At 54.4% G+C, this 23,718-nt stretch overlaps 2 protein-coding genes across 2 annotated transcripts; both read left to right on the plus strand.

Moving 5' to 3' along the window:
- Window positions 1–668: 668 nt before the first annotated feature.
- Window positions 669–9,869, plus strand: TGME49_209200 (hypothetical protein). The gene is made up of 12 exons (XM_018779455.1): window positions 669–1,856; window positions 2,613–2,703; window positions 3,152–3,234; window positions 3,557–3,853; window positions 4,303–4,417; window positions 4,944–5,019; window positions 5,606–5,736; window positions 6,190–6,392; window positions 6,998–7,068; window positions 7,544–7,677; window positions 8,278–8,595; window positions 9,153–9,869. Exons 1-12 carry the CDS (start codon window positions 1,146–1,148, stop codon window positions 9,182–9,184), a joined length of 2,262 nt encoding a protein of 753 aa, XP_018638450.1. The 5' UTR covers window positions 669–1,145; the 3' UTR covers window positions 9,185–9,869.
- A 375-nt stretch (window positions 9,870–10,244) lies between these two features.
- Window positions 10,245–23,608, plus strand: TGME49_209210 (hypothetical protein). Its single transcript, XM_018779456.1, has 8 exons — window positions 10,245–13,463; window positions 13,906–14,030; window positions 14,419–14,801; window positions 15,169–15,815; window positions 16,549–16,654; window positions 16,925–17,047; window positions 18,820–19,098; window positions 19,532–23,608. The coding sequence occupies exons 1-8, from the start codon at window positions 12,815–12,817 to the stop codon at window positions 21,672–21,674; spliced, it is 4,455 nt and encodes a 1,484-aa protein (XP_018638449.1). The 5' UTR covers window positions 10,245–12,814; the 3' UTR covers window positions 21,675–23,608.
- Window positions 23,609–23,718: the final 110 nt, after the last annotated feature.

The following is a 23,718-nucleotide window of genomic DNA, read 5'->3' on the forward strand; positions in this document are numbered from 1 at the left end:
GGATGGGTCAGCGTGGCTAGTTCCTCCGTTTTCCATCTAAATTCTCACCCAGCCTGTAGTCAGAGCGGATCCATATCTGGTGTGGCTCCGAGCAGAGGCTGTATATTTCTGTGAAAGTACGGAGACCTACACAGACGCGCATTTTGAGGTGAACTCTTGTTTGGATTTGAAGTGACGTGCAGAACGTGCTTTCAAGCTCCTCCGCATACGCCGCTCGCGAAGCCCCATGCGGATGCCATTTTCGCTGGTCGATAAATGCCACATACAGACTTGCTTTTCCCTTCTCTAAAGATGCGACCCGGAAATGCAACTCTGCGTGGGGCAGAGACGCGTATTGCGAAAAAGCGCTGCTAGACTGTAAACACTTTCAGTGGTCTACGCCCTTGGTCTCCTCATGTCCTTTCCGGGAACGTTTTGTGTCAAATCCGAGTTATGGGAACGCGAATGCCGAGCGTGCTTTTGAAAGTGTGTGTCTGTTCCAGGGAAAGAGACTTTCACGAAAACTGCTTGCACCCCCAGGAGCTGGACAACGTGTCTTGGCGTGGAGACTATGGCAAACTACTCAAGTGGCGGGCTAGAGGCAAGCGACCTGGAACGCACTGCGCTTCAGGCCTTTTTCTCCGCTTCTCTTCACCAGCGAAATGAGTCTTTCCTCTTTTCTGGATTTGTAATTTCCGCGGCTCGTCGCCCAACTCATGTGCGTTTTCTGCAAACCGTTGTTCCCTGAAGAACACTGTGGCCTGTGCGCGCAGTCCAGTGTGACCAGACACGACCATTGCGCTAGTTGCGCGAAGGTGCCCGGCACGTTCGCGCGTTTCGCGGCTGGACTCGTGAATTTGCGCCCCGTCTGCGCGAAAAAGCGTTTCTTTGAGTGGAAAGAGGCTTGTTTTTTGTGTTGGCCCGTGCGAGGTCGCAGATTTGACTCAGAACCCACGGGAGCGTCGCGCGCCGTTCGGGTGTATGGACACCTCGCGACCAGGCGCGCGCGTGGCGACAGGCCAGTGCATGAGTGTCACTTTTGCGACATTTTGGATTTTGTCGGCGTTTTTTCGTTTCTCTCCGTCCGCTCGCTTTTTTCGTGTCTTTGAGTCCCGCAAACTCCACCGAACTCCTCCGGCCGCGCCCTTGCTTCTCGCGTCCTGAAAATGCGGCCGCTGGTCCGTGGCGGGACTGGACGGGGTCCTGGCCTCCCGGCTTCTTCCCGCCGTCAGACGACTGCGGAAGAGTCGCTTGCGTCCCCCTCGTCCGACGCCGGGCACTCCACGCGATCCGCTGCTTCGACGTCTTCCACCTCTTCTCGGTCGACTTCAGCGCCTTCTGCGCCGGGTTCCCCGTCTGCAGCCGCTTCCCCGTCTGCGCCTGCATCCCCGTGTGCATCCCCGTCTCGGTCTTACCACGCATCCTCGCGCGCCCCCAACGTTTCTAGAAGAGGCGAGATGCTTGCTTCGCCTCGTCCCGTGGGCGCGGCTCTGCAGAATTCCCTGCAGGCCGGCGAGACAGGCGAGTTCGATTCGCGTTTCGGTGCGGAGCGTCCGTTCCCAGGCAGTGACTGGGATGCCTCGCGCACGCTGCAGCTGCCCGCCAGAGAGGACTTGGTCTCTTTGCGGACGACACTGCGGCGAGGCCCGCCTGCGGGTACCCATCTCACTCCCCAACCTCTCGACGACGACGAGTTCACGCCCAGAGACCCCCTCGAAGGCAGGCAGAATGGACCTCTCAACCGGGTCTACATGCGCCGACAGAAGGACGGCGCAGTCTTTCTCTACGTCTCTGCGCAAATGGATCAACACCTTCTTCGCGCCTTCAGCAACTACTCTTTCAACGGCTACATGACTGTCCAGAAATGGGTGCAGCTGGTAGGGGCTAAGCACATGCGTTTGACCGAACGGGGGTTGGGCGACAGCGTCTCTTCCTTCCAGAGAAGACGCCTGTAGAGACACACGCATGCGCATGCTTCTGAGCACTGGAGGCGATCCATTCTGAGCACGCGAAAGGCAGAGAAGGGAACGTCGTATTTAGGGGATAGCGAGACCGATCGCTGCTTAACGCAAGACACAAGCCACATAACGGGCTGGAGAGTGGCGCGGCATTCTGCACACGGCTTTTCCCAGTGTCGTCTTCACTCTGGCGCCAGTTCCTTGTAGTTTTGGTATAGTGGAAGCACCTTTTGGAGGATCTGCACACTTTGAGAAACATGACGAATGGACGGGTGAAAGAACGATACGCACGAAACGCGTGCATGTGTGCGTTTTGCGCGATTCCCGTGTTTCCACTTTTACTGGTGGTCCTGAAAAAGTATGCAAGTTCTTGTACTTTGAACCCTTATGCCCCGGTCGACTTTGCGCTTCCCTTTCCAAAGTTCGACGGCCCTTCTCAGTTCTCTTTCCTTCTGCGTGTTTCGACCTCTTTCTTACCCTCAGGGAAAGCCGATTCGTTCAAATCCCCTTACTCCTTGTGCTGTCGGTTCGGTGGCATCTCCTGAGGGCTGTTTTTCGCCTTGGGAGAACCCGACATGGACCTTGCCTCGAGTGTCTCCGATGCATGCGAAGTTCGCTTTTTACGTCTCTCTGGTGCCCCCACGTTCTGCGTATGTCTGTCGACGCTTCTTGCAGTGCATCGATGCGGAGCTGTATCCGCGCAACAAAGATCCGGACCTCCTGAGACACATTTTTCGGGGACTCGCCCACGACGGGATGGTCATCGGTGAGCAGCAGTGTTGCAGAAAAAGAAGATGAGAAGAGATCATGGTCGGACATCACTTTCCGGCCAGAGGGCGAAGACCTCGGAGAGAGAACACTCTCGCCTCGTGTGCGCGGGTTGCGTTGCTTCCTGACATAGCTGTGGACGGTCGTCGTCTCTGTTTCTCTGCATCCGTTTAATTTTGTTTCCTGTCTCGTCTTCCTCGTATACACATAAGGTTGTTATCTCGCTTGGCCTTTCTTCTCTGCCTCCCGCTGCTGCGACACCGAATACGACTCCAGTTACGAGATGTACCGAGCGTTTTTGACGCCCATCAATGCGATCCAAGTTCCCTCATTCGTCTCTTGGTGGTCTGTTTTTCTTAGCACGCTTTTCATGTTTTCCCCGTTCTCGATTTGCCTGCCTTCTTGATCGGTCCACTCTTCTTCTGTATCTTTTTTTCGCTGCCCAGAGTTCTGCAACTTCCTTCGCCTTCTCCTCAGACTCGCGCGGTACAAGTTCCGCATGGTTCGCAACATGTCAGATGAAGATGCCGTAAGGGAAAACCCATCTTCTCGTATTCTCCCCAGCTTGCTTCGTGCTTTCATGTGTCTTATCTCGCAGAATACAACTGCCTCTGTTAAGCGGTGAACTGGCCTCTGTTCGTTGTCTTTCTCCAGTTACTCCCGAAGTTGCTTTCCTTCTATTCGTCTCTCATCTTTCCGATCTTCCAGTGTTGCCTGCCTGTGTCTGATCTCTTTTTCTATTTCCTTTTTCTCTGTCCCGTCACCGCGTACTTGCTCTTCTTTTTTTTGTAGGTTGCTGTCTCTCCCGTCACCGGTCGTTTTCTTTTCTCATGTTTTTGTCTCGCTCTCAGCTGAACGCGCTGCTGGTCCACCTCTTCTGCTTTCCTCGTCTGTTTCTGTCGGGAGCGCGCCTGCAAGACTGCGGGGTGCAGGCAGGTTCGACCTATCAGGACGCATGCGTCGGACCGACGATTTTGAGCAAGGAACAGGGAGTCCTTGCCATTCCGACCTGCAGTGTCTCCGCAGCCCAGACCTTCATTCCGACGGAGGATAAAGAGGTCACGATCGAGCCTGCTGTCACCACTGCAGAGACTATGACCCTCCCCGTGGAACTCTTGACCGCGGGCACACAAACAGAGAAAGAAGAGGTGTGCAGGAAGCCGAAGTGAAGAAAAGAGAAAGACTGAACGAAAGAGAGAGAAAACGAGAAGCGTGAAAGAGAGCGGAGGAGAGAAAGAGGAGGAGAGGCCAAAGAGAAGGAGGCCGGGAAATCTCCAGAGAGACAAAGAAAGCGATATCTCAAATCAAAGAGAAGCAGAAGAGTGCGACGGCTCGTGTGATGCCCAGGTGGACGCTTCGTTTTTCGTGGAATCCTACGAGCGGAACAAGGCCCCTGGCTTTTTCTCAAGATGAACATACGGTCGTTCCCCTGCGTCTTTTCTTTCTTTCACCGGTGCTTCCTCTTTGTCAAGGGATCACGGTTTAGGGATGGAGCGTCACATTTGCTGGAGTGGCGTGTGCCTGGTCTGCCAGGCGTTCGCTCTGGACTACTTCTCTTGAACTTCTTTTGAACTGCATGCGTTTCGAGTTTTTGCAGGAACCAGCGAAACCGCCGCAGCCCAAGTCGGAACTGGTTTCTCGGGACACCATGACGGACGATGTGGGGAAGCCTTGCGTCGTTTTCTTGGAAAGGCAAAACCCACAGATAGAAGGTACGGAGTCAGAGTACACTGCAAAGTCGACGCTGAGAATCGTCTTTTCGGTCGGGTGTTTAGGTTTGCTGATGCATTCTCTGAATTTCGTCTCTCTGTTGTTCGCCAGTGTGTTTTCTCCAGCGAATTCGATCTTGGCTTGTCCACCTTGGATTCGTCTTTCTCATGGCGTCCACACCCGCTCTTGCCCTCTTCTCTATGTTCTCCTCTGCTTTCATCCCTTATGCTTCGATCCCCTCTCTGCTTTTTCTTCGCTGTCTCTCGTCCCCTCTCGCGTCCTCTCTTCTCACGCTTCCTCAGTCTCTTTCGCTTGCCCTTTTCTTCTCTCTCTTCCACTTTTTCTCCCCGTGCTCTTCTCCGCGCCCGCCCCCCTCGCGTTTCCGCAGCTCTTTCCCCCTCTCTCTTTTTCTGTTTTCACTCTCTCCTTTTTCCTTCTCCCTTTCCTTTTTTCTCTTTCGTTTTTCGTCATGTTCCCTTTTTCTCTCTCTTTTGTCCCTCGTTGCTTTTCTCTCTTTTCTCTCTATAGAGTGCATCGCCCTCGAGGGCAAGGACGACAGCGAGCTGTACACGGTTTTTTGCAGCTGCAGCGAGTACAACTCCGAGTGAGTCAGTTTTCTGCCTCGACGAAAGCGGCAGCGTCGGAGACAGAAGTCGACGCACCCGTTCTTCGGCCTTCCGGCGAGGGCCACTGAGCACCCAGAAATCGCTTAGAAAACAGGAGACGGAGCAGTGGCTGGCTCGAGGAGAGAGAAGCTGTAGATATTTCGGATTCCTAAAGCGAGCAGAGTCTGACGTATTTAGGGATGCGGACGGAAGGTCTCTGCTTCTTCAGCGAGACCCCGAAGCGAGAAAGAAACACAAAGGAAGGAAGACGAACTGTGGTGCATGACAGACGAACGAGATACGCACCTGTTTTTTCAGCGAGACGCTTCTTGCAGAGATGAAAATCTTTCGCATTTTTTCTCTGGCCTTCTCTGGCCATCCCACTTCGTGGCAGATCATATTTCAAACAAGAGCAACTCCTCTTGCCGTCTCTAGAAGAAATGCGTTTCTTGTCCGCCAGGGGGGAGGTCTCCGCTTCCTGTTTCGAGTAGACCGTTTGTTGCGCGTCTGCAGGACGGGCGTTACTTCGCTGCTCTACTGTATAGGTGGTGTCTGCGCAGAGCGGTTCTGCGATTTTCAATGCAGGACATTTCAGAACTTGATAACCGAACGCGCCTGCGCAGTTCTCTGCAAGGACTCGGGCATCATGGAGGTTCTTTGCCACCCCAAGTCTGCGAGCGTCTCTCCGCAACAAGCGCGCGTCATCTACCGAGAAGGTGAGACATTGTCTTGCTTTTGATCAGATGCGAAATGCGGTATACAGTTGAAGAGGCTGAACTGAAGGAGAGAGAAGAGAAGATTCAGGAAAGAAAGGAGAGACAGTCAGGACAGTGGAGGGTCAAGGAAGGAAGGGAGAGAGAGGAGAGTTTGAGAGTTACGAACATACGACGCAGAGAGAAACAGGGTAGGGGCAGGAGTGAGAGATAGTGGTGCATGCCGCGTGTGCTGTCTTTTCGCAGCCTCGTCGTTTTCTACCAACGGCTTTCTTCTGTTTGTCTCCACAGTCCTTGCTGTGCTTCGTCTCTCATCATCTCCTTTCCTCGCTTTCACGTCTTCATCTGTCCCTTTCTCTGTTGTTTTCTCTGCCGTTCCACTTCTCCGTCCTTCTCTCTTTCCTTTCGAGTCCGTACCCTTCACCCTTTATTCCTTTGCGTTTTTTTTCTTTTCAGTGATTGCCTCGCGCTCTCGTAGGACTTGGCGTCCAGGCTCTGCAGGCAAAGGCTCCAGCTCCAATGAGGATCGCAGCGGAGGAGTCTGGACTTCTGGAGACGCGAGAGAAGGCGTCGCCGACGGCAAAGATCCTGCCCAGGCCGTCCTTGAGGCCCTAGAAAATGCAGAAGACTTCAGGCTCTCGTACCCAGAATTCAAACTGGTAAAAGCCCACAAAAAGGGCACTCGCACCACGGCCGAACGTGAAAACATTCCACTCCTACACAGTAAACACACATTTATACGCACATATATATGTATATATATATATGCATATATATTTATATATGCATATATATTTATATATGAGCACGAGTCAGTTTTTTTTCGACGCCGCATTTGTATGTGCTCATGTGTTTTCTGTAAGCGTAAACCGACGAATAGGTGCTCGCTCCCTCCATACGTGAATCTGTATCTCTGTATAAATGTTAAGAAATGATTACGAATAAAATTACATGTATTTACGCATATGTATGTTTTTGTCTGGAGAGGATGTGTGAGAGAGGTAAGAGCGAACCGTGGCTGCTTGGACATGTGGAGCGAAGTTGTCTTTTTTTTAAGTGCGGTTGCGGGCGTCGCGACACAGGCGGCGGCGTTGCGCATGTTTTCCGTTGTGTTTTCGGTTGTGTTTTCGGCTGCTCCATCTTGGCTCTTGCATGTCGAAGAAGAGACAAGAAATATGTTCAGTGCGTCACACCGTTGTCACCTCCCTCGGATCTGCTTCTCTTCCAGGAGTAGCTGCAAAAGAACTCTCTGCTCTGTTTTCAGCTTCTCTACAAGTTCAGTCGCGTCATGTACGAGCACTTGAAGCCGCGTACTGGCTTCTTGAGGATCGTGAGGTGTGTCGCGTTTTGAGGAAATCCAAGGGCGGGGGGAAGGGGGGGTTGGGAGGAAACGTTTGACAAAAAGGCTTCTAATCGGCCGTCCGAGGAAGAGAGCAATGCACGAGAGTTCTCGGTCGCTGTCGCCTTTTCAGTCTCCGGGCTCCTCCGGTGTCTGTTTCACCGCATCTGTTGGTGGCGAGTCCAGAGGGTGTGCAAGTCGCATTTACGTGTGGGTGGAGGAAACAGATCGGCGACGCACAAGATGCGCTTTTTCTTGTGTTTCCCTTTCGCGCTGCGATTCGCCTCGTGGATCCCTGTCATGTGACACTGGAACATTCAATTTTCCGCCTTAAGACTTCCAGAGACTGAGGACGATCAGAGCCTTTGCGGGTGTGTTGCGTTTCTCGCGCTTCCCATTCGAACTTCCCTTTCCGACCTCTCTGTAGAACGAACTCTAAGTTCCGTCTCTCTTTTGTGCGCTTCTTTCTAGAGACAAAGTCCTTCGGAACTTCTTTGCACGGAGCAAGACCGCCTTTGGCAAGCCTTCGCAGGGTGAACATACAAACCAGCGAGAGGCTTCCGACGGGAAGCGCGGCTTCGGCTACGACATCGATGACGACTCAGGTCGGAATCAGGCGTCTGTTTGCTTTCTTTTCGTCGTTGCCGTGTTTTCTTTTTCTTCTCCGGAAGAAAAGTCAACATATGCAGTTCAGCCGGTGCACCGAAGCGACCCCTCCGCACCCGGGGTAGCCCTGCCGTCCTCTGCTGTGAACGTGGCGGTGTCTCTGCACTCCTTTTCAGGAGTAAAAACTCGACTTTGTCGTCCGAGCATCGGAGACGCTCCTCTACATATGAATCGACCTGCGTAGATCTGTGTGGACCAGTGTGCTGGGGACATCTACAAGGGTCGGAGAACCGGAGGAAGCTTCGAGGGGCTCTTGTCCGTGTCGTGACAGTTGTCTCAGCATGTCCTTCTTCTCGCACAAACGTTACCTCTGTCGACCTGTTTTTCCCTTCTTTCCCCCCCTCCTTGGTTTTTTCCTCGGTTCTGCCCTCTTCTTGAAGGCCTCTCTCTGTCTCTCTCTGTCTCTGAGCCCCACAGCCTGTGACTCTTGAACTGTTCTGGGTCTCTCCTCGCGGACAGCTTGCTTGAGGCTCCAGCCAGCCTGCCGTTTGCCTCGCGCACTGAGGGCCGAAATCCTCTCTCTGCTCTTCTCTCTTCAGCGTCCGTCGCCGCCAGCGGGAGTCCACCTGGCGCGGGTGGGACTGGCGGCCTGCTCTCGCAAGCGAGCACGAGGAGACCCTCCAAGGCCTTCGACGCGACCGACGACGAGGAAACAAATGCATGCTACACATCGCGCACCCACCGTGGAGATCCTTCTCCGCGAGGCAGAGAAAGCGACCGGTACAGTCGCGCGAACGACGTCGCAGAAAGGGCATTCCTATCCACCCCCCAGGCTGCACAGTTCGGACCCAATCCCTACGGATTCCTCCCCTACTACATGACGCCAACCATGTATCCCTCCTCCTACAGTCCTGCAGGTAAAGGAAATGTTCGCAAAGAAGACACATCTGCGGCGACAAAAAAAACAAAAAACAAACCAAGTAAACACGATAAACAGAAACACAAATTTCTATGCATGTCTCTGGAGATTTACAGGTGTGGGAAGACGTCGCTGATTGAGCTAGATACATGTGAATGCTGTTCATGAACGCATGCGGGTGTTGGGTTTGTCGGCCTACTTGATCTCTCCACACAAGCAAATACAAAGGTCTTCGCACGCATGCTGGGGGCACTTAGTTTTGTTTGAAAAAGAAGGATCTGGCGGGATGTGCGTTCTCGGCCTGCTCCACAGTACACAGTGTTCTGTTAGTAAAGACTGGGCGGTACTTCCTTTCACGGATCGGCCCAGCTTCCTCACTCCTCTGCTTTAAGTTTTTCTCGCTGCATTGTCTCGAACGCGCTGTGTTTTGTCGCGAGTGCTCTTCCGCCTCCGCAAAAACGGTCTCCTTCAGTCGCAGCTTCGGCCCTCGAAGGTCTTGTTCACCGGGTCGAAGTTCTCTTGCGCTTGTCTTGTCCGTCACGTTTGTTTTCGCAGGAGTGATGCCCACGTTCCCTGGGGGCCTCTAGGAGGCGCGGCGCAGAGGTTTTTCAACACCAAAGGAACCGCAGAACCTCCCGCGACTGTCGGATGTCTCATGTCTCCCGGGAGACACGCAGATACGCCCGACTGTAGGGTAGCTGAGGAGCAAAAAGAACATGCGTTTTCTTCAGTTGCTTGTCTGCGTTTTCCTACTCTCGCGAGTGCAAACGAACTTCTGCCCGAGACTCTTTTGAGAACCAAGGACCTCACGACTGCGCGGGTCCTTTGCGTTTTGTGCGAAGCTCACACAGTTAGAGATGGCCGTTTCCAGCCAGTGAATCCTCAGGCGGAGAAACGGCCTGTAAAAATGGCGAAAATACAGTTTATGTGGATTTTCAAAACGGCGAAAAAACGCGTTATCTGACTTGTCTGTGGACGGTGCGGAGGTGCGGAAGCGAGTTGAGAATCACTTGAGTTCTGCCTCTCCACCGTGGAAATCAAACGACTCACAAAACTCTGAGGCAGATCGTCTTGACTCTTCTCAGCCTCGGAGTGGATGAGCTACTCGACATCAGCTCCGTGCTCTCTTGCAAAAGAGAAACAGCGAGGAACGTCGGTCCAAGACTATCCGCTGGAATCTGCAAGCTTAAAACCGTTTAGCGGGAGCAGTTGCCTGCCTCCCGTCAAGCAAAAGTGGACAGAGATTCAGAAACTCGCGTTCTCAGGGTTCACAAAAGAATGCTTCAGTTTTATGTGCAAAGTCGAAAGTGGACATTTATGTATATATTAGTGCATTACTGAATATATATATATATATATATATATATATACTACAGAGAAATGCCCGTGGAGATTCCACGTATTGCGAGTTTGGGGAATCCGGAGTCTGCGGGCACACAGGTGGAAGTAGAAATTGAGGAAAGAAGGCTTTTGCCGCACAGAGGAAGCTGTCATGTTTCTTCTGGACACAAACCGCGTGAAGAACGTGGAACTCAAAGACTTCTCGAGGTTCGACTCGAAGTTGTCCTAAGGAGTCAGTTAAAGATCTTTGTGCGCGTAGGAAGAGCAAGCGGTTCTCCCTGTGTAGTCTTGGAAGTGCGTAGAGTCTCTGTTTTGTCCTATTTTGTCCTCTGTTGCACAGGGGGCGGTGGACTGTTGAGAAACGTTCTTTGGTCGACCGGCACAGCAGCTTCCTTGCAGCGTGTCTTTTTATTTTGTCTTGCCTTCCCTAGTGTCTGTGTTGGTGTTTCACACTTCTTCCACCGTTGTACTTTAAAAGTTCCAGCAGCTCTGCGGCTAGGGGCGTCTTCTCGAGTCCGCCGGGCTTCGCTGCGGCGACACGAGATGCCGCGCAAGCAAGACAAAGCAAAAACAGTAAATGCACTCAAAGTGTCGGCCGTGAAGAGCAAATTCGAACGAGGGACTCGTGATAAAAAACCTTGAAGATCGAATCAGGAGTCGAACGCGCAGTATGGACTCCCCCGACACCACAGAGCACGAGAGTGGCGCACAAAGATTTCGAAATTTGAGTCCACAGCCCAGCTCGCGGTCTGTACTCCAGATAAAGAAAGTGGGTTTTGATTAGGATGGCTTTCAACAGCGTAGTGGAGAGACAATCCACCAGGTTTGTTCACGGGAAGCAAGAGAGCACGGCATTGAAGCCCCTCCACATCGGTGGCGTTGTCGGCAGATTAATCGCGCTTTTTATGCGGCAGGCATTTCGCGTCCGCCACTAACATATGGGGTTAAGAAAAACTGTTGAGTGAACGTATCCCTGCGAGAGTCTGTCACCCTTCCAGAACGAGGGTGCTGATCCTCGACTGGCGTCTGTGTCACAGTTCTCTTAGGAGGCTTGCAGGTTTCTGCCCTCGATGAGGCTTCCCAGTTGAAACTCTTCCGCCCTCTTCAGTACTCCCTGAGGAACTCAAATTTGTGAATGTCTGAGCGGCATCTCCTTCGCCTGGAAAAATGTCGCTAACGGAGAAACTCCTGCACTGTCGCAGCCGATGTGAAGAAGGCGAAACGGCCGGTTGAGGAAAATCCTGCACTGCTCGCTGTCATGAGTGGGTGCACAGGTCGTCGTCTGTCTTCCCCAGATCGAGCCGTTTGACAGAGAGAGCTAGGGTTGCCTCCTCACAACGTGAGAGCCGACGGCGTACCTTTGGCGGTGTTGTTTTTTTGGACTGTTTTGCTGCTCGAGTACACTCTTTTTTTGTGAGGGGAGCACACCGATGCACACATGGCAGAGACCAGTGGTAACGAGGCGACATCCTCTGTCTTTGTTTCGGGAGTGGAAGCTGCAGCTTCTTCTGGCGCTACGACTTTGGCTGCCGCATCCAGAGATCGTTTTCTCTCGGAAAAGCGAGGCCGCGGCCGCAGAGGAGTAGTCCGGAATCCTACCTCCAACGCCGCGGCGTTCACTCGGAGGTCTTCCGCGGGGCACGGAAACAAGCTCACGCAGAAAGCCGACGTCTGTCTCTAGCTCGCGAACCGCTGCAGCAGCGGGGGATGACGTCCGAGGCAACACAAATCCAAGGCAACCGGAGCGACGTGTAGAAAGAAGAACTCAGTTGATGATCACACAGGGCCTCTCCGCACCCGGCGTCGACTGCGCTAGTTCTTTGGGGTGCATGCACCAGAGAGCACGAGTCAACGCCGCGCTGGGGGGGCGCGAGGGGAACACTCAGTGGCGCGTTTCCTGTTGGAGAACTCCAAGTTTCTTCTCTCTGCATCCGTTCGAGGGAGTTGGGCTCTACCCTCTTCTTTTTCCTCGCGTTTCTTCCCCTCTGCATGCGCCTTTGCGCGGCTCCGCCTTCTGCACTCTGACACCCCTGGCCCCGCGATTTGTGCCTGTCTTTTCGTCTGGCACATCGACGCCGAGATCTTTCTTGAAACGCCTTTTTCGACAGAGCTTGCGCGAGTCTTCTTTCTCGTCTTCCTCTTCGTTCTCTCCTTTCTCTTCTCGCTCGCCTTTCCGTCGGTTCTCGCGGTGTGCGCCTCGCCTCTCTCTGCCTTCCAGCTCGCTCTGTGCCTCTGTGCACCCTTCTCTCCTCGACGTCCAGAAACGACGACGTCCTGCGGTGAACAGGCAAACTTTTGGACGCTTTTCTGAATCTCACCTTTCAAGCGAGAGCGAATTCATCCGCGCGAGAGAGGACGCGCCCGGAGAGTCGCAGCTGCGCTCTTTTCTCCGCCGCGCTTGTCGTCGTCACCGTCCTCTTCTCTCGGGGTAACAGCCTACTCCGAGTGGCGTCGTGCGATCGTCTCTCTTCGCTCTTGTCTCCTCGATCCTTCTTCCAAAAACTGTCGCCTTTGTCTCCGTCTCCTCTCGGCCAACTCTCCGCCCGGTGCTCCTGTTGCGTCTTCTCCCGTCTAGTCTTCGAGAGAGCTGCTCTTCTCTGCCTCCTCCTGTCTCGAGTTCTCCTTCCCTTCGTCTTACCTCGTTCCTTCATTCAGCGGGCAGAGCACAATCGACGTCTACCGCTCCTCTCCTCCCCTCCCTTACTCCCAACGGAGGAAGCGTGCCGTGAAGCTTGCATCCGTTTCCTCTCGCCCCGACACACTTCTGCTCGTCTTCCTCGCCTTTTTCTTTCTGTTTCGAACGAACGCGATTCTCGCTTGATTCTCGCTGGTCCTCTTCGCCTCTGGCCTTCCTCTCGTCCTCTTCTCTGCATCCCATGGATCTGACAGGAGAAGAATCGGGAAGCCCCGCAGAGCTCCCGCGGGAGAGAAAAGGCGGCGAGTTTGCGCATCCAGATGAAGGACCTTGCTACGACACAGACGAGGAGCACAACGACTCGAGCCGCGGCGCCGCCCACTCGGAAAAAGGAGAGTCTCCGGAGACGCCTCTCGCGCAGGCCGCCGCCGAAGAAGAGAGAGAAGAGCGGAGAGAAGAAGAGAGAGAAGAAGAGAGAGAAGAAGAGATGGAGGAGCGCGGCGACGCCCGCAGCGTGCAGGGTGAAGAGGACGGCGTTTCATGTTCCGCGTCGAACGCAGATTTGCTGAGGGACGATGGTGAGGGAGGAGAAGAGACGATGGAACTGCTGGAAAAGGATACGCGGGAAGCGCGGAAGAGGGGGAGAGAAGAGACAGCGAGAGAGGACGCAGACATCTACGCGTCATGTCCGGAAGCGCTGCTCGAGGAGATGCCAGACGGCTCCAAAATCCGGTCCGCGCTCCAGCGCCCCGTCCTCGGAGTCCTCGTCGGTGACACTTACTTCATCAAAGTCACGAACGAAGACGCTGCGTTCATCATCGGCCGCGGCGGCAGCACAAAAAAGAAAATCGCGGGCGTCTCTGGATGCAGGGTCGAACTCGAAGACAACGGTGAGGAGAGAAAAGAAAACAAGAGAGAGCAGGAAAAGAAAGAGAGAGCAGGAAAAGAAAGAGAGAGGAGACGAGGAAGAGCAAAGAAAGAGGGGAAGACGAAAAAGGAGAGAGGCGAAGAAGAGTCGATCGACGTAGGCTGAGGAGTCAAGTAGGTACACACCGTACAAGGATGAATTATGGCTGTCTGTGCCTCTAAGTTGATACTCGGTTATACATGTCAGACGCAAACTTCCCTGGTAAACTTTGACTTGTTAAACGAGCCTGGGATCATAGAAGTTGTGTGCATAGAAGAGAGCTGGAGGATCCGTCTGCATTTGCTTTTTTGTTGAACCGAGGCATTTAAAGAGATACACATTTACTTATGTAATTGGTTGTGTAGTGGTGTGTGTGGGTGTATGGGCGTCGTTGCATCTCATTCGGTTTTTCGTTCCCCTTGCAGGTCTTCGTCTGGATGTGACGGGGACTGAGGAGCAGAGAGAACGAGCTCTGCTGTACATTCGCCTCATCATGCAGCAGCGGCTCGGACCTGTGCGGTGGAACAGCGAGAGGAACGACATGTGTACGGTGAGGATGATTTCTCGACTGCGCTTTCTCTCTCTTTTTGCGCGCGTTTGTGCTCCTTTCTCGTTTCTTTTTTTTCCTGGGATGCGCTCCACTTCGCGTTCCTCCGCGCCTCCGTTGTGGCGGGCGGTGTTGCCTCTTGATCTCTGTCTCCATCTCAGTGAATGTCTGTGTCTGCGAGCGTCTGCCTGGGCGTCTCGGCCTCTCAGTCTCTCTCTCTGTCTCTTCCTTGTTCCCTCGACCGTTTCTTCTCTCTTCCGCTTTGCTGCTCCTCTCCTGTGTCTGGCCTCCTCTCTCGCTAGGCCGTTTTCTTCCTCGTTTCCTCTCCGCTCTTTTCTCGCCTCCGAGACTCCCCTCGCCGCTTCGCTTCTTCCTTCTTCGCTGCGTGCAGGAGGGCGTCGCGCGGCTGTTTCCGCTGCAGGACGAGGAGGCGGACGCGAAGAAGGCGCCTCGCAAAGACTTGACGGTTCTGGAGATCCCCAGCGAAGCCGTAGCGTACGTGACTGGAAGCAATGGACAGGTCCTCCGCAGAATCGAAGATGAATGGCGTACGCTCATGTTCTTCACACAGCAGGAGCGCGGCGCGGGCAAGGGTGCAGCTGCACAAACAGCTGCGAAGCGCAGTGGGCGCCGCGCGGAAGCCGACGAGAAGGACGCCCCAGACGCGAAGGACGCCCCAGACGCGAAGGACGCAGAGACAGGAGCTGGCGAACACGGCAAGGACGCTGCACCGGTCGGCGGGAAAATGGAGGAACTCCTCATCTTCGGAAGCGAGTATGCGCAAGGAGAGAGGGAGACGTCGAGGACAGGCTCTCTGTCGCCTTCATTGGCGTTTCTGACCCAAAAAAAACGGCGGCTTTCTGCTCGGACAATTCTCGTTCGATTTCTCGCAGCGGTGCCCTTGACACTCTGTCGCTTCTGGAGCTGGCCTCATTTCCTCATTTCGAGCCTGAGTCTAACGGGAACTGGGCTGGACCCGTAGAGCTCGTTTTTTCGCTCTTGTTCTCTTTCTTGTTCTTCTCTGGCTTGTTCGCCCTCTCTCTCTTTGGCTGCGTTTCCTTCTCCACTTTTGGGGTCCTTCTCTGTGGATCGTGTCTCCAGTCGCGTTTCGTTTTGGCTCCCTGCGCTTGCGATGTCGCAGGCGGAGTCGTGTGGGGGCGAGCTTGAAGGTGATGAGCGCCGTCGACCAAAAACTCCGCGGCTTCTACACGCGGCGCCTGACGGCCGCACTGGCGCTGCGCGAAGAAGCGAGGCGCCAGAGTGCATGCAGCCGGCGAGCCTCTGCGGAGCAGGGAGAGCGCGAAGGCGGAAGGGAGGCCGCGCCTCGCGACGAAGAGAAGGAAGAAATGGAGGACGCAGCAGAGGCAGAGGCAACGGAAGTCAAGGGAGAGAAGGAAGAAGTGAAGGACGAGATGGAAGACGCAGCGGAGAAGGACCGAGAGAAGGAGGCAGAGGAGAAGGAAGGAAAGGAGTTGGAAAAAGTGAATGGAGACGACGGAGAGGCAGACGCGAAGAGCTCAACAGACAGAGGCGACGTATTCGGGGAAATTCTTTTGACGACGACGCTGGAGGACATCTGCGCGCCCGACCAGAGCTTCTGGGATACGCTCCGGGAAGCGAACTTGGAGGAGCAGAAAGAAGAGTCCACACGCATTCTCGTGGACATCATCAAAATCGAAGATCGACATTTCTCCTACTGTCTTGGCCGAGAAGGAAAAACTCGACGGAAACTCGCGTCAGCTGCTGGGTGCATGCTCGAATACATCGGCCGCTTCGCTTTCGCCGCAGGTGAGAAGATCCCGTTTGCCATCGACGCACCGTTGTGTTCAGAAACTTTCTTCATGGGCTTCAGCTTCACAGGCAGAGAGCCTCACAAGGTCGGGGCAACGCCTGGGGAACCGCGCGAGGGCTTCTTGCCGTCGAAGCCGACGCCTACACCACGAACACAGATGTTCACCTCTTCACATATATATATATATATATATATGTATATATGTATGTATATGTTTGTATATATATATATATATGTATGTATGTATGCATATGTTTGTATATATATAAATATATATATATATATGTATATATGTATATATGTATATATGTATATATGTATACATGTATATATGTATGTATATATGTATGTATGTATATGTTTGTATATATATATATATATATATGTATGTATGTATGCATATGTTTGTATATATATATATATATATGTATATATGTATATATGTATATATGTATATATGTATGTATATATGTATGTATGTATATGTTTGTATATATATATATATATATATATATGTATGTATGCATATGTTTGTATATATATATATATATATGTATATATATATATGTATATATGTATTTGTGTAGGCTTCAGTTATGTGTGCGTGTTTCTCCTGTGCGTCTTCTCTGGCGTACATCCACCTCTTGTGGAGGACGCGGCGAGACCTTTCCATCTGTCGGCAGTTCGGCGCGAGCGCATCTCAGTTTCTTCTGGTTTTTCTTTTTCCAGGGACCCTCGCGGAGCGACGCCGAGTGCAGGAGTACCTTGCCTGGTTGGTGCGTCAGAGAGAGAAGCCGATTTTCCTCAGCGACATTTGCAGAGACGGCGAGTTCAGGTGAGAGCGCTCTTCGTCGACTGGCCTTTCACGGAGAGAAAGAAGGTGACGGAGCAGAGTGGAGCGGGCGAGTAGACGGAGGGTCGAGGTCCTGAAAAGCGAGAAGCAGAGGCTGAAAAAGTAGGGAAGGCCCGAGGTGTGTTTCTTCGGAAGAATCTTTCCGCAAATCCGCTCGCGCCCTCTTTTCGTCGCGGTTTCCTCCAGTTTGGGCTCTGCGCGAGAACTCGAGAGGGGAGTGAATGGTTTCTGAAGTGAGCTGCTGTTGTGCAGACCGGACTTAACTGTGATGGACATTCCGAGGGAGAAGGCGGCACTCGTGACTTGGCGACAAGGCAACGCCCTGCGCGACGTCGAAGAGAGAACAGGAACTTTCTGCTTCTTTGAAGGGAGAAGGTAAAACATTTTTCCTATGCTTTCTCGTGTGTTCTTTCCTCCTGTTTTTTACGTTCTCTTCTGTTTCGTCGTTCCGCCCATTCTCGTTGTTCCTCCCTTTTTCTCTCGTCCTTTTCTGTGCTCTGCTCTCTCTCTCTGTTGTCTTCTCTCCCTGCTTCGTCTTTCTCCTCGCTGTCCGCTTCCGTTCGATTCCTTCTCGCGCTGCGTCTCTCGCCCTCTGCATTCGCCCACCATTTCTCCAGATGTGTGTACACTCGGGGAGCGAAGGGAGAGGAAGAGATGGAGAACGCAGTTGCCGACAATGAGACATCTCTAGCGGCGGAGACAAAGTGCAACGGCTTGCTGTGAGGCCGGAAACACAACTAGCTGTCCGCGTTCCCCACGGATACACAGAGAGTCACAGCTCTTACAAAGAGCTAAAACGCGTAGATGTAGTTGTAGAGCTTCAAGGATTTACGAACCGCTACGGAGGTACAATGAGAGTTGTTGACGAACCATGCGTTAAGCGTTTCACATACAACGCAGTTCGTGTTTCCCTTTCTTGGTGGGCCTCTACATCGGCTCGTATATAGACCCTGTATACACACATGAATATCAGGATTTATATCCACAGCTATGCATATAAATGCATGTATATAAAGGTATGCATCTAAATGGATGTATATAAATGCATGTATATAAAGGTATGCATCTAAATGTAGCCTATATGGCATTTTGTGGGAAGGGTGAGGCGGGCCGGGGGCTGTCTCTGATGGCGTAGGATGAGTTTGAGTTTTCTTGCTCGCAGCTTTGCTCTTCGGGAGAGAGGGCCAGCTGTCTCATGCACAACAGAAAACAGCCTTGCGATAGTGACGCACTGAGTCCTGGGTGTTCCACGCATCCGCCTCGCGTTCGCTTTCTCTGTCTGTTTCTCTGGTTCTTCCTCATTTGCAAGCGTCGCTGTCTCGGCCGAGGGATGCGTATGGCGGACGCACTGTGTTTGAGTCTCCGACTGCCGAGGGGGAGAAACGCAGAGTCGAGGAGAGACATTCCTGGGAGAGAAAGAGAGAAACTTCGTCAGTGGCTTGCGCGCGCAAGGCTAATACACAACGCAAAGTCGGGTGAAGAGAAATCGACGAAAGGCCGAAACGAAGCTACGCGAACAGCTTCTGGTGCCCTCACTCTCTTCAGGGTCTAAAGGTGTGTTTACGCTGCCGCGAGCGACTTCTTTCTTCATATTGGCTTTTCCTTTTTTCTGTCTCTCACGTTTGCTCCCTCATCTTCTTCACTCCGGACTTGGATTCTGCTCTGGCCCTCCGCCCCTGTCTCTTCGGCCTCGGCACTCTCGCGTCTCCTTCTTCGACCTCCCGCTTCGTCCTCGACGCCGCGCTCCAACTGTACGTACACTCCGGGGCACTGCTGGGAATCTGGACTGCCGGTACGTCGTACTTTTTTTCTCTTCTCTCCCTGCGCTTCTTGGCATCCACGTTTCTCTTCTCTTTTGGTGGACTCGTGGCTAAAAAACCTTGCCGTTGTGTATGGGCGAATGCATCTCGGGGCTTCCGCGAATTGCTGCGCCTTCGTTCTCCGTTGTGTTCTTTCGTTCTTCTTTTCGCTGTGCCGTTCCTTGCTGACTGATGTATTTCTTTTCCTCTTCCTCTCTGTCGTGCGTGAGTCTTTGCTTGGTCCCTCTCTTCTCCCTGTCGAACTGCGTCTCCTGCTTCTTCTCCTCCTTCTGCTTCTTCTCCTCCGTCTGCGTCTTCTTCGTCTTCTCCCTGCACTTTCGACTGTAGAGGGGGGAAGCCTGGCGCTGGGTCCTTGGGCTCTGCGAGTGAGGGGAGGAAGAAGGAGAGACTTTTGATTTTTGGGACTTCCGCGGAAGGTCGCAACCAGGCAGTCCTCTTGGTGCGTCGACTCTTGGGCGTCTGCGGCGAGAGAGGCCGACGCGGTGAGCCGAGAATGCTGTTCCAGAATCCTCCCTTCTTCGAGCCGTTCCAGCCGGCGCCTGCTGCGCTCCCGTTCTTCCCGTCCGAAGAAGGCCTTCTGCCTCCAGGGCCTTTGGGCCGCCGCAAGTAAGCGACCCAGCGCGTTGAAAAGAAACACAACTTGAGACTCAACCCCACACCTCCGCTCTCCATCTGTGCATGCACGTGCAGACAGCCTAAATGCATGCGTCCAAACGGTAGGGCAAAAAATGAAGAGACGAAAGCAGAGGGAAGATCCGCCGTCTCTTTTTTTCGCGTTTCCTTTGCTCAAGAGAAAGACACGACCCGCTGCAGGGCCGTCGCGTGGAAGCCGCCTCACACTTCTTTTCCGCAAATGCATGCATCGACAAAAGCTGTTCGCATCGGTGGCTGTCTCTGTTTCCTGATTCCAATCGCCCTGGGACCCCGTCGGTTTCTCGCGTTCTCTGTTTGTTGGCGCGTTCCGCTTCGCGAGGTGAACGTTGGTGCCCTTCTCCTTTCCTGTATCTTTCTCTCTCTCTTTCACTTCCCCTCTCTGCAGCATGGGTCTGCCGATGCCTTTTCTGGAGACTCCTCGGATCTTGCCGGGTCCGCATGCTTCGCGGGTTCCGGTGAATTTGTTGCCGCCGCGCATGTCTCTGCTGGGTCGGCAGAAAGTTCCAGCCGCGATGCCTCTGCTGCCTGGCGACGGGGTGCCTCGAGCTCTGTCCCCGCGCCGCGCGGCGTTCGAGCCTTCGCTGCTCCTCGCCCCCCCCTTCGGCGCTGGGCTCTTCCCCGGCGCCGACGACCGCGTGGAGGCTACGGGATCGCGGCGCAGCTGGCGCGGCGCGTCGCCGGAGCGAACGAAGCGCTCGCATTCTTCTCGCTTCGGCCCGTACGGCGCCGCGTCTGGGCGCGTCTTGGCTCGCGGGGAAGAAGACTTCTTCGAGGCCGAGAGAGGCCTTCTGCGGGAGGCCCCCGACGTTCGCGGCTTGCGGGGGGTGTTCGGAGAAGGCGGCTACAGAGACGACGAAGGGTACTTGCGTCGAGGCGGTTCGTCTCTGGGAGGCAGAGCCTCGTTCCTCCCCACAGTCCTGCCGGCGCCTTCTTTCGAACTGCCGCACGGTCACGAGAGCGGGTGCGGCGCGTACGCAGCAGCTGCCGGGGACCAAGAGTTTGCGAGGCGAAGTTTGACAGGAAAAGCATCGTCGCAGAAAGGCGCGTACGGAGGTGTCAACCGCGAACGCGAAAAGGAGATTCTCAGGGGTCTCAGCCGCGAAGAGGAACGCCGAGCAGCGTACCTCGGCGAGAGCGAGGGCGACTGGGCAGGTCGCTCCAGGTACGATGACCGCGAGAAGTGTATGTACACCCGAGACCGGTTCGGAGGACGCGGCGAGGAACTGCGCGAAGGATACCCTCACGAGAGACGGGGAGAAGGGAGTCGCCGGAAGGAAGAGCGCCGGCGCGGAGACGAGGGAACTCGGCGTCACGAAGAGGACGAGAGCCGCCGCAGAGACGAGGAAACGCGGAGGAACGACGAGAGAAGAAAAGACGAACGCAGTCGGCGCGACGAGTACTTCTTTGCGCACACAGGCACGCATGCAGCGCTGGCGGCCTCGGGGTTCGACGGCAAATCCGAAGGGGGCCGCAGCCGCTACGAGGACGAGGCCTTTCTCAGGGGGCGCGGCGGCGCCGGTGAAGTTGTGGGGAAGAATGGAGGCGGCCTCTACGGCCGTGACGACCGGCGGGAGAAGCCAGAGGGCGACGCGAGTCGGAGACGCTACGCAGAGGACGACGAGTTTCCTCGCGGACACAAGCCGTATCGTCACTACCGCGAAGAAGAGGACGTCGAGCGCAGTCGCGAGAACGAACGACAAGAAGATGAGAGACCTTCGAAACGCCGGACCAACACCCTCGCGGAGGACTGTGAGCGAAGCGAAAGAGCAGAGCGCAGGCGCGACGAGACTCGCCACCACGGGTACGCGGCAGAGACTGAAGAGGGCGGCTTCGGTATTCTTCCTCGCGACGAAAGAGGGCCGCGCAGCCGACGAGGTTTGGACCGAGAAGGCCATGCCGCGGCGTACGACCGCGCGGACTCCGAAGTCGGCGGGGGTCTCGCGTCCGCGGCGGGTGGGCGCCGGAGACCAGACGAGCGGGGGTCGTACCACAGTGGCGATCGAGGACGAGAAAACGAAAGACGCGACGAAGAGTACACGAGTCCCCAGATGACCGCTTGTGACTACCTGCCGCGGCGTCGAGGCGAGGAAGGCGCTGTGCTCGCGGGATCTTTCGGGGGATCCGCAGGGCCTTACGCCGGGGCAGGCCCCGAGGAGAGACAGGGGCGACGCCGGTCTCGGTCCCCCGGTGGCGGACCGTACTTTGTGGGGTATGGAGGCTACTCCACGCGGACATCTTCGGCGCAAAACGCGCCTTCTGCCCACATCTACGCAGAGCGGAGCGGCGAGAGAGACAGGCGACGCAGAGAGAGAGAGGATGAGGCGCTCGGGCGAGAGGCGGGCCGCGAGGAAGGTCGAGAGGAGATGGCGAGGAGAAAGGACGAGGACAGATGCCGCACAACTGCAGTCGGCCGCAGAGATCGAACCGACTACGCCGGACGCGGGGAGGAAGAGCGGAGAGAAGTGGAAGCGACGGGGTACGAGCAGAGGCATCGCGGCTACCGAACGGCGCGAGATGACCGCGTCTAGAAGAGAAATAGGAAGACGGAGAGTTCTAGGGGGGAAAGCGAACGGAAAGGAGAGTTCCGCCGAGAGACGGCGTAGGGAAGAACGAATGAGGGGGAGAACAACAGGGACGACAGCGTCCGGGGGAAGGAGTGTCTTGGGTTTTCGAGACATTGCCGCGATTAGGTGGACGAATCAGTTTTTTCTCAAAGCACTCGGGGAAGCTCTGTACTGCCTTTCCTGCGATTTTTTCGATAAAAGAACTGTGATCTTCCGTTGCGTGTGTCTTCTCTCCGAGAGAGCTGCTTGCACAGGGGAAGGCGCGGCTTCCATAGAGCGTCGTGGATGCCCTTCCGTGTTGTAGCCTAAAGAGCTCGCGATTCCCCCATGCAGTTCCCCAGAGAATTTTTTTGACTTTCTCCACGATAGAGTGGAAAGCAACGATTGCTGTGTCTTTCTTTTCTTCGATACGTTTTTGCTTGGCTAGCAGAAAGACTCCCTGTCGGGTCGAGAGACAGTCTGCACGGAAACGCAGAGAAGAATGGAAGCCGCGGCACTGGTCCCAAACTGAAGTTGCAGAGGTGTAGGGGTACTTCTTTCTCAGCGGATGCGTAGGTCTGCCTGCACAACACAGGGATTTTTCTTTTCTCGAGTCGCACGTTCTGGCGAAGTATCAACGCGCAGCATGCGGTTTAGAGCTGAGAAAGCGTCTTGCGGCCGTCTCGGCTGGCGTCCACGCGGTTTCGAGCACCTCACAGTGCCTTCGGGGCTGTCCTTTTCTGTTCTTGCAAAATGTCTGTGCGGGTGTACGAGGGCATTGCGTAGCTTGCACTCTCGTCGCTTGGCATTCTTCCGCTTCCATGGCAGCGGCGCCTCGCGGAAATGTCAAGAACGGCGCAGCGTATGATCAACTTCAGCGTCCCGTTTGCTAGACGGCAAGTCAGGGGGTCCTCCAAAAGCTGGAGGGGAGTACGAACGAGCGGCTTGTCTCGCGCAAAAGATCCACGGATTGTCCTGCCTGTGCGTCTACGAACGCTGGTTGTCGAAAACACCCGTCACGAGCGACGGTCGAGAAAGTGCAGGGATAACTGTCAGACCACGTTGAGGTGGAAAAGAAACGTTTCACGTGTTGACAACTTCCTAGCGATGTCTCGATGCGGCGGTGGGACAGCCTTCGTGAATTTGACGTCCGGCGTAACTCAATTTGCCTTGGTTGCAAAGTGTCGTTAAGACTGCCTCCATTTCTTTTGCCTCTACTTCGCATTCAAACTTTACGGTCTCGCTTACTTAGATTCGTTGTAGGAGGAAAGCAGGGAATCGAGCCTTTGATGTAAAATCGAATCATGCAGCAAACTCGCAGATTGGTACTTCATTCGTCCCAGAACGCGCAGGGGGATGCGTTGCCGTTTGAAACTCGAAGAGTGGGTGTCCACTGTGATTCCGACAAGACACAAGAGATCGTGGGGTCGTCGATGACCTCTTCGTCGCGTTCCGCTTCTTCAAAAGATACTTTTTATAAGCGACGACGAGACTCTTCACTGCCGGTAGCGGGCAGACCGGTTCGACCGTCGTGCCAGATGCCAGTCGCAGGGGACAAAGTTCGTGCTTGATTCGAGCTGCGTGATTGCCGGAGCCGCGTTTTTATGGACCCTTTTTAGCGTTTGTTCGAGTGCTAGACTCCTGAAACAGAGCATTTTACGCAAAGTCTGTGACCGTCGCTTATTACTGTGAGAGTAGAGCAAAGTTACGAGGGATGTCCTGCCTGAGCCACGAAACCTCTGCGTCCACGTCTGAAGCGCGTAATCCCACGTACATAAGTGAGGCTTTTACCCTTTCACAGACGCCGTCGTCCGGCTTGCCTGATTTTTACGCTACCGTCTTGAAGGCTCTGGCACAGAAGGGCACACACGCCCTTGTTCCTGGACTTGTGCACTTTCCACCGTGAACCAAAGACCACGAGGCTCAGTTCAAAGCTCCAACGAACCTTCTCGCTCTTAATGAAGAGTCTCTTTGTGGCCTTCACCGGATCAAATGCTGTTTCTTCGACGTGTAACGTCAAACCTGTCCG

This window comes from Toxoplasma gondii, chromosome Ib (assembly GCF_000006565.2).
Source record: "Toxoplasma gondii ME49 chromosome Ib, whole genome shotgun sequence".
Taxonomy (NCBI): Eukaryota; Apicomplexa; class Conoidasida; order Eucoccidiorida; family Sarcocystidae; genus Toxoplasma; species Toxoplasma gondii.

What these genes read in the sequence shown, in the direction of transcription:
- TGME49_209200 (XM_018779455.1), top strand. Translation starts at nt 1,146, where the DNA reads ATGCGGCCGCTGGTCCGTGGCGGGACTGGACGGGGTCCTGGCCTCCCG. An exon ending in CCACGACGGGATGGTCATCG is followed by an intron (nt 2,704 to 3,151) that starts GTGAGCAGCAGT and finishes TTCGCTGCCCAG; the next exon opens with AGTTCTGCAACTTCCTTCGC. An exon ending in CACAAACAGAGAAAGAAGAG is followed by an intron (nt 3,854 to 4,302) that starts GTGTGCAGGAAG and finishes GAGTTTTTGCAG; the next exon opens with GAACCAGCGAAACCGCCGCA.
- TGME49_209210 (XM_018779456.1), top strand. Translation starts at nt 12,815, where the DNA reads ATGGATCTGACAGGAGAAGAATCGGGAAGCCCCGCAGAGCTCCCGCGG. An exon ending in GGTCGAACTCGAAGACAACG is followed by an intron (nt 13,464 to 13,905) that starts GTGAGGAGAGAA and finishes TTCCCCTTGCAG; the next exon opens with GTCTTCGTCTGGATGTGACG. An exon ending in AGAGGAACGACATGTGTACG is followed by an intron (nt 14,031 to 14,418) that starts GTGAGGATGATT and finishes CGCTGCGTGCAG; the next exon opens with GAGGGCGTCGCGCGGCTGTT.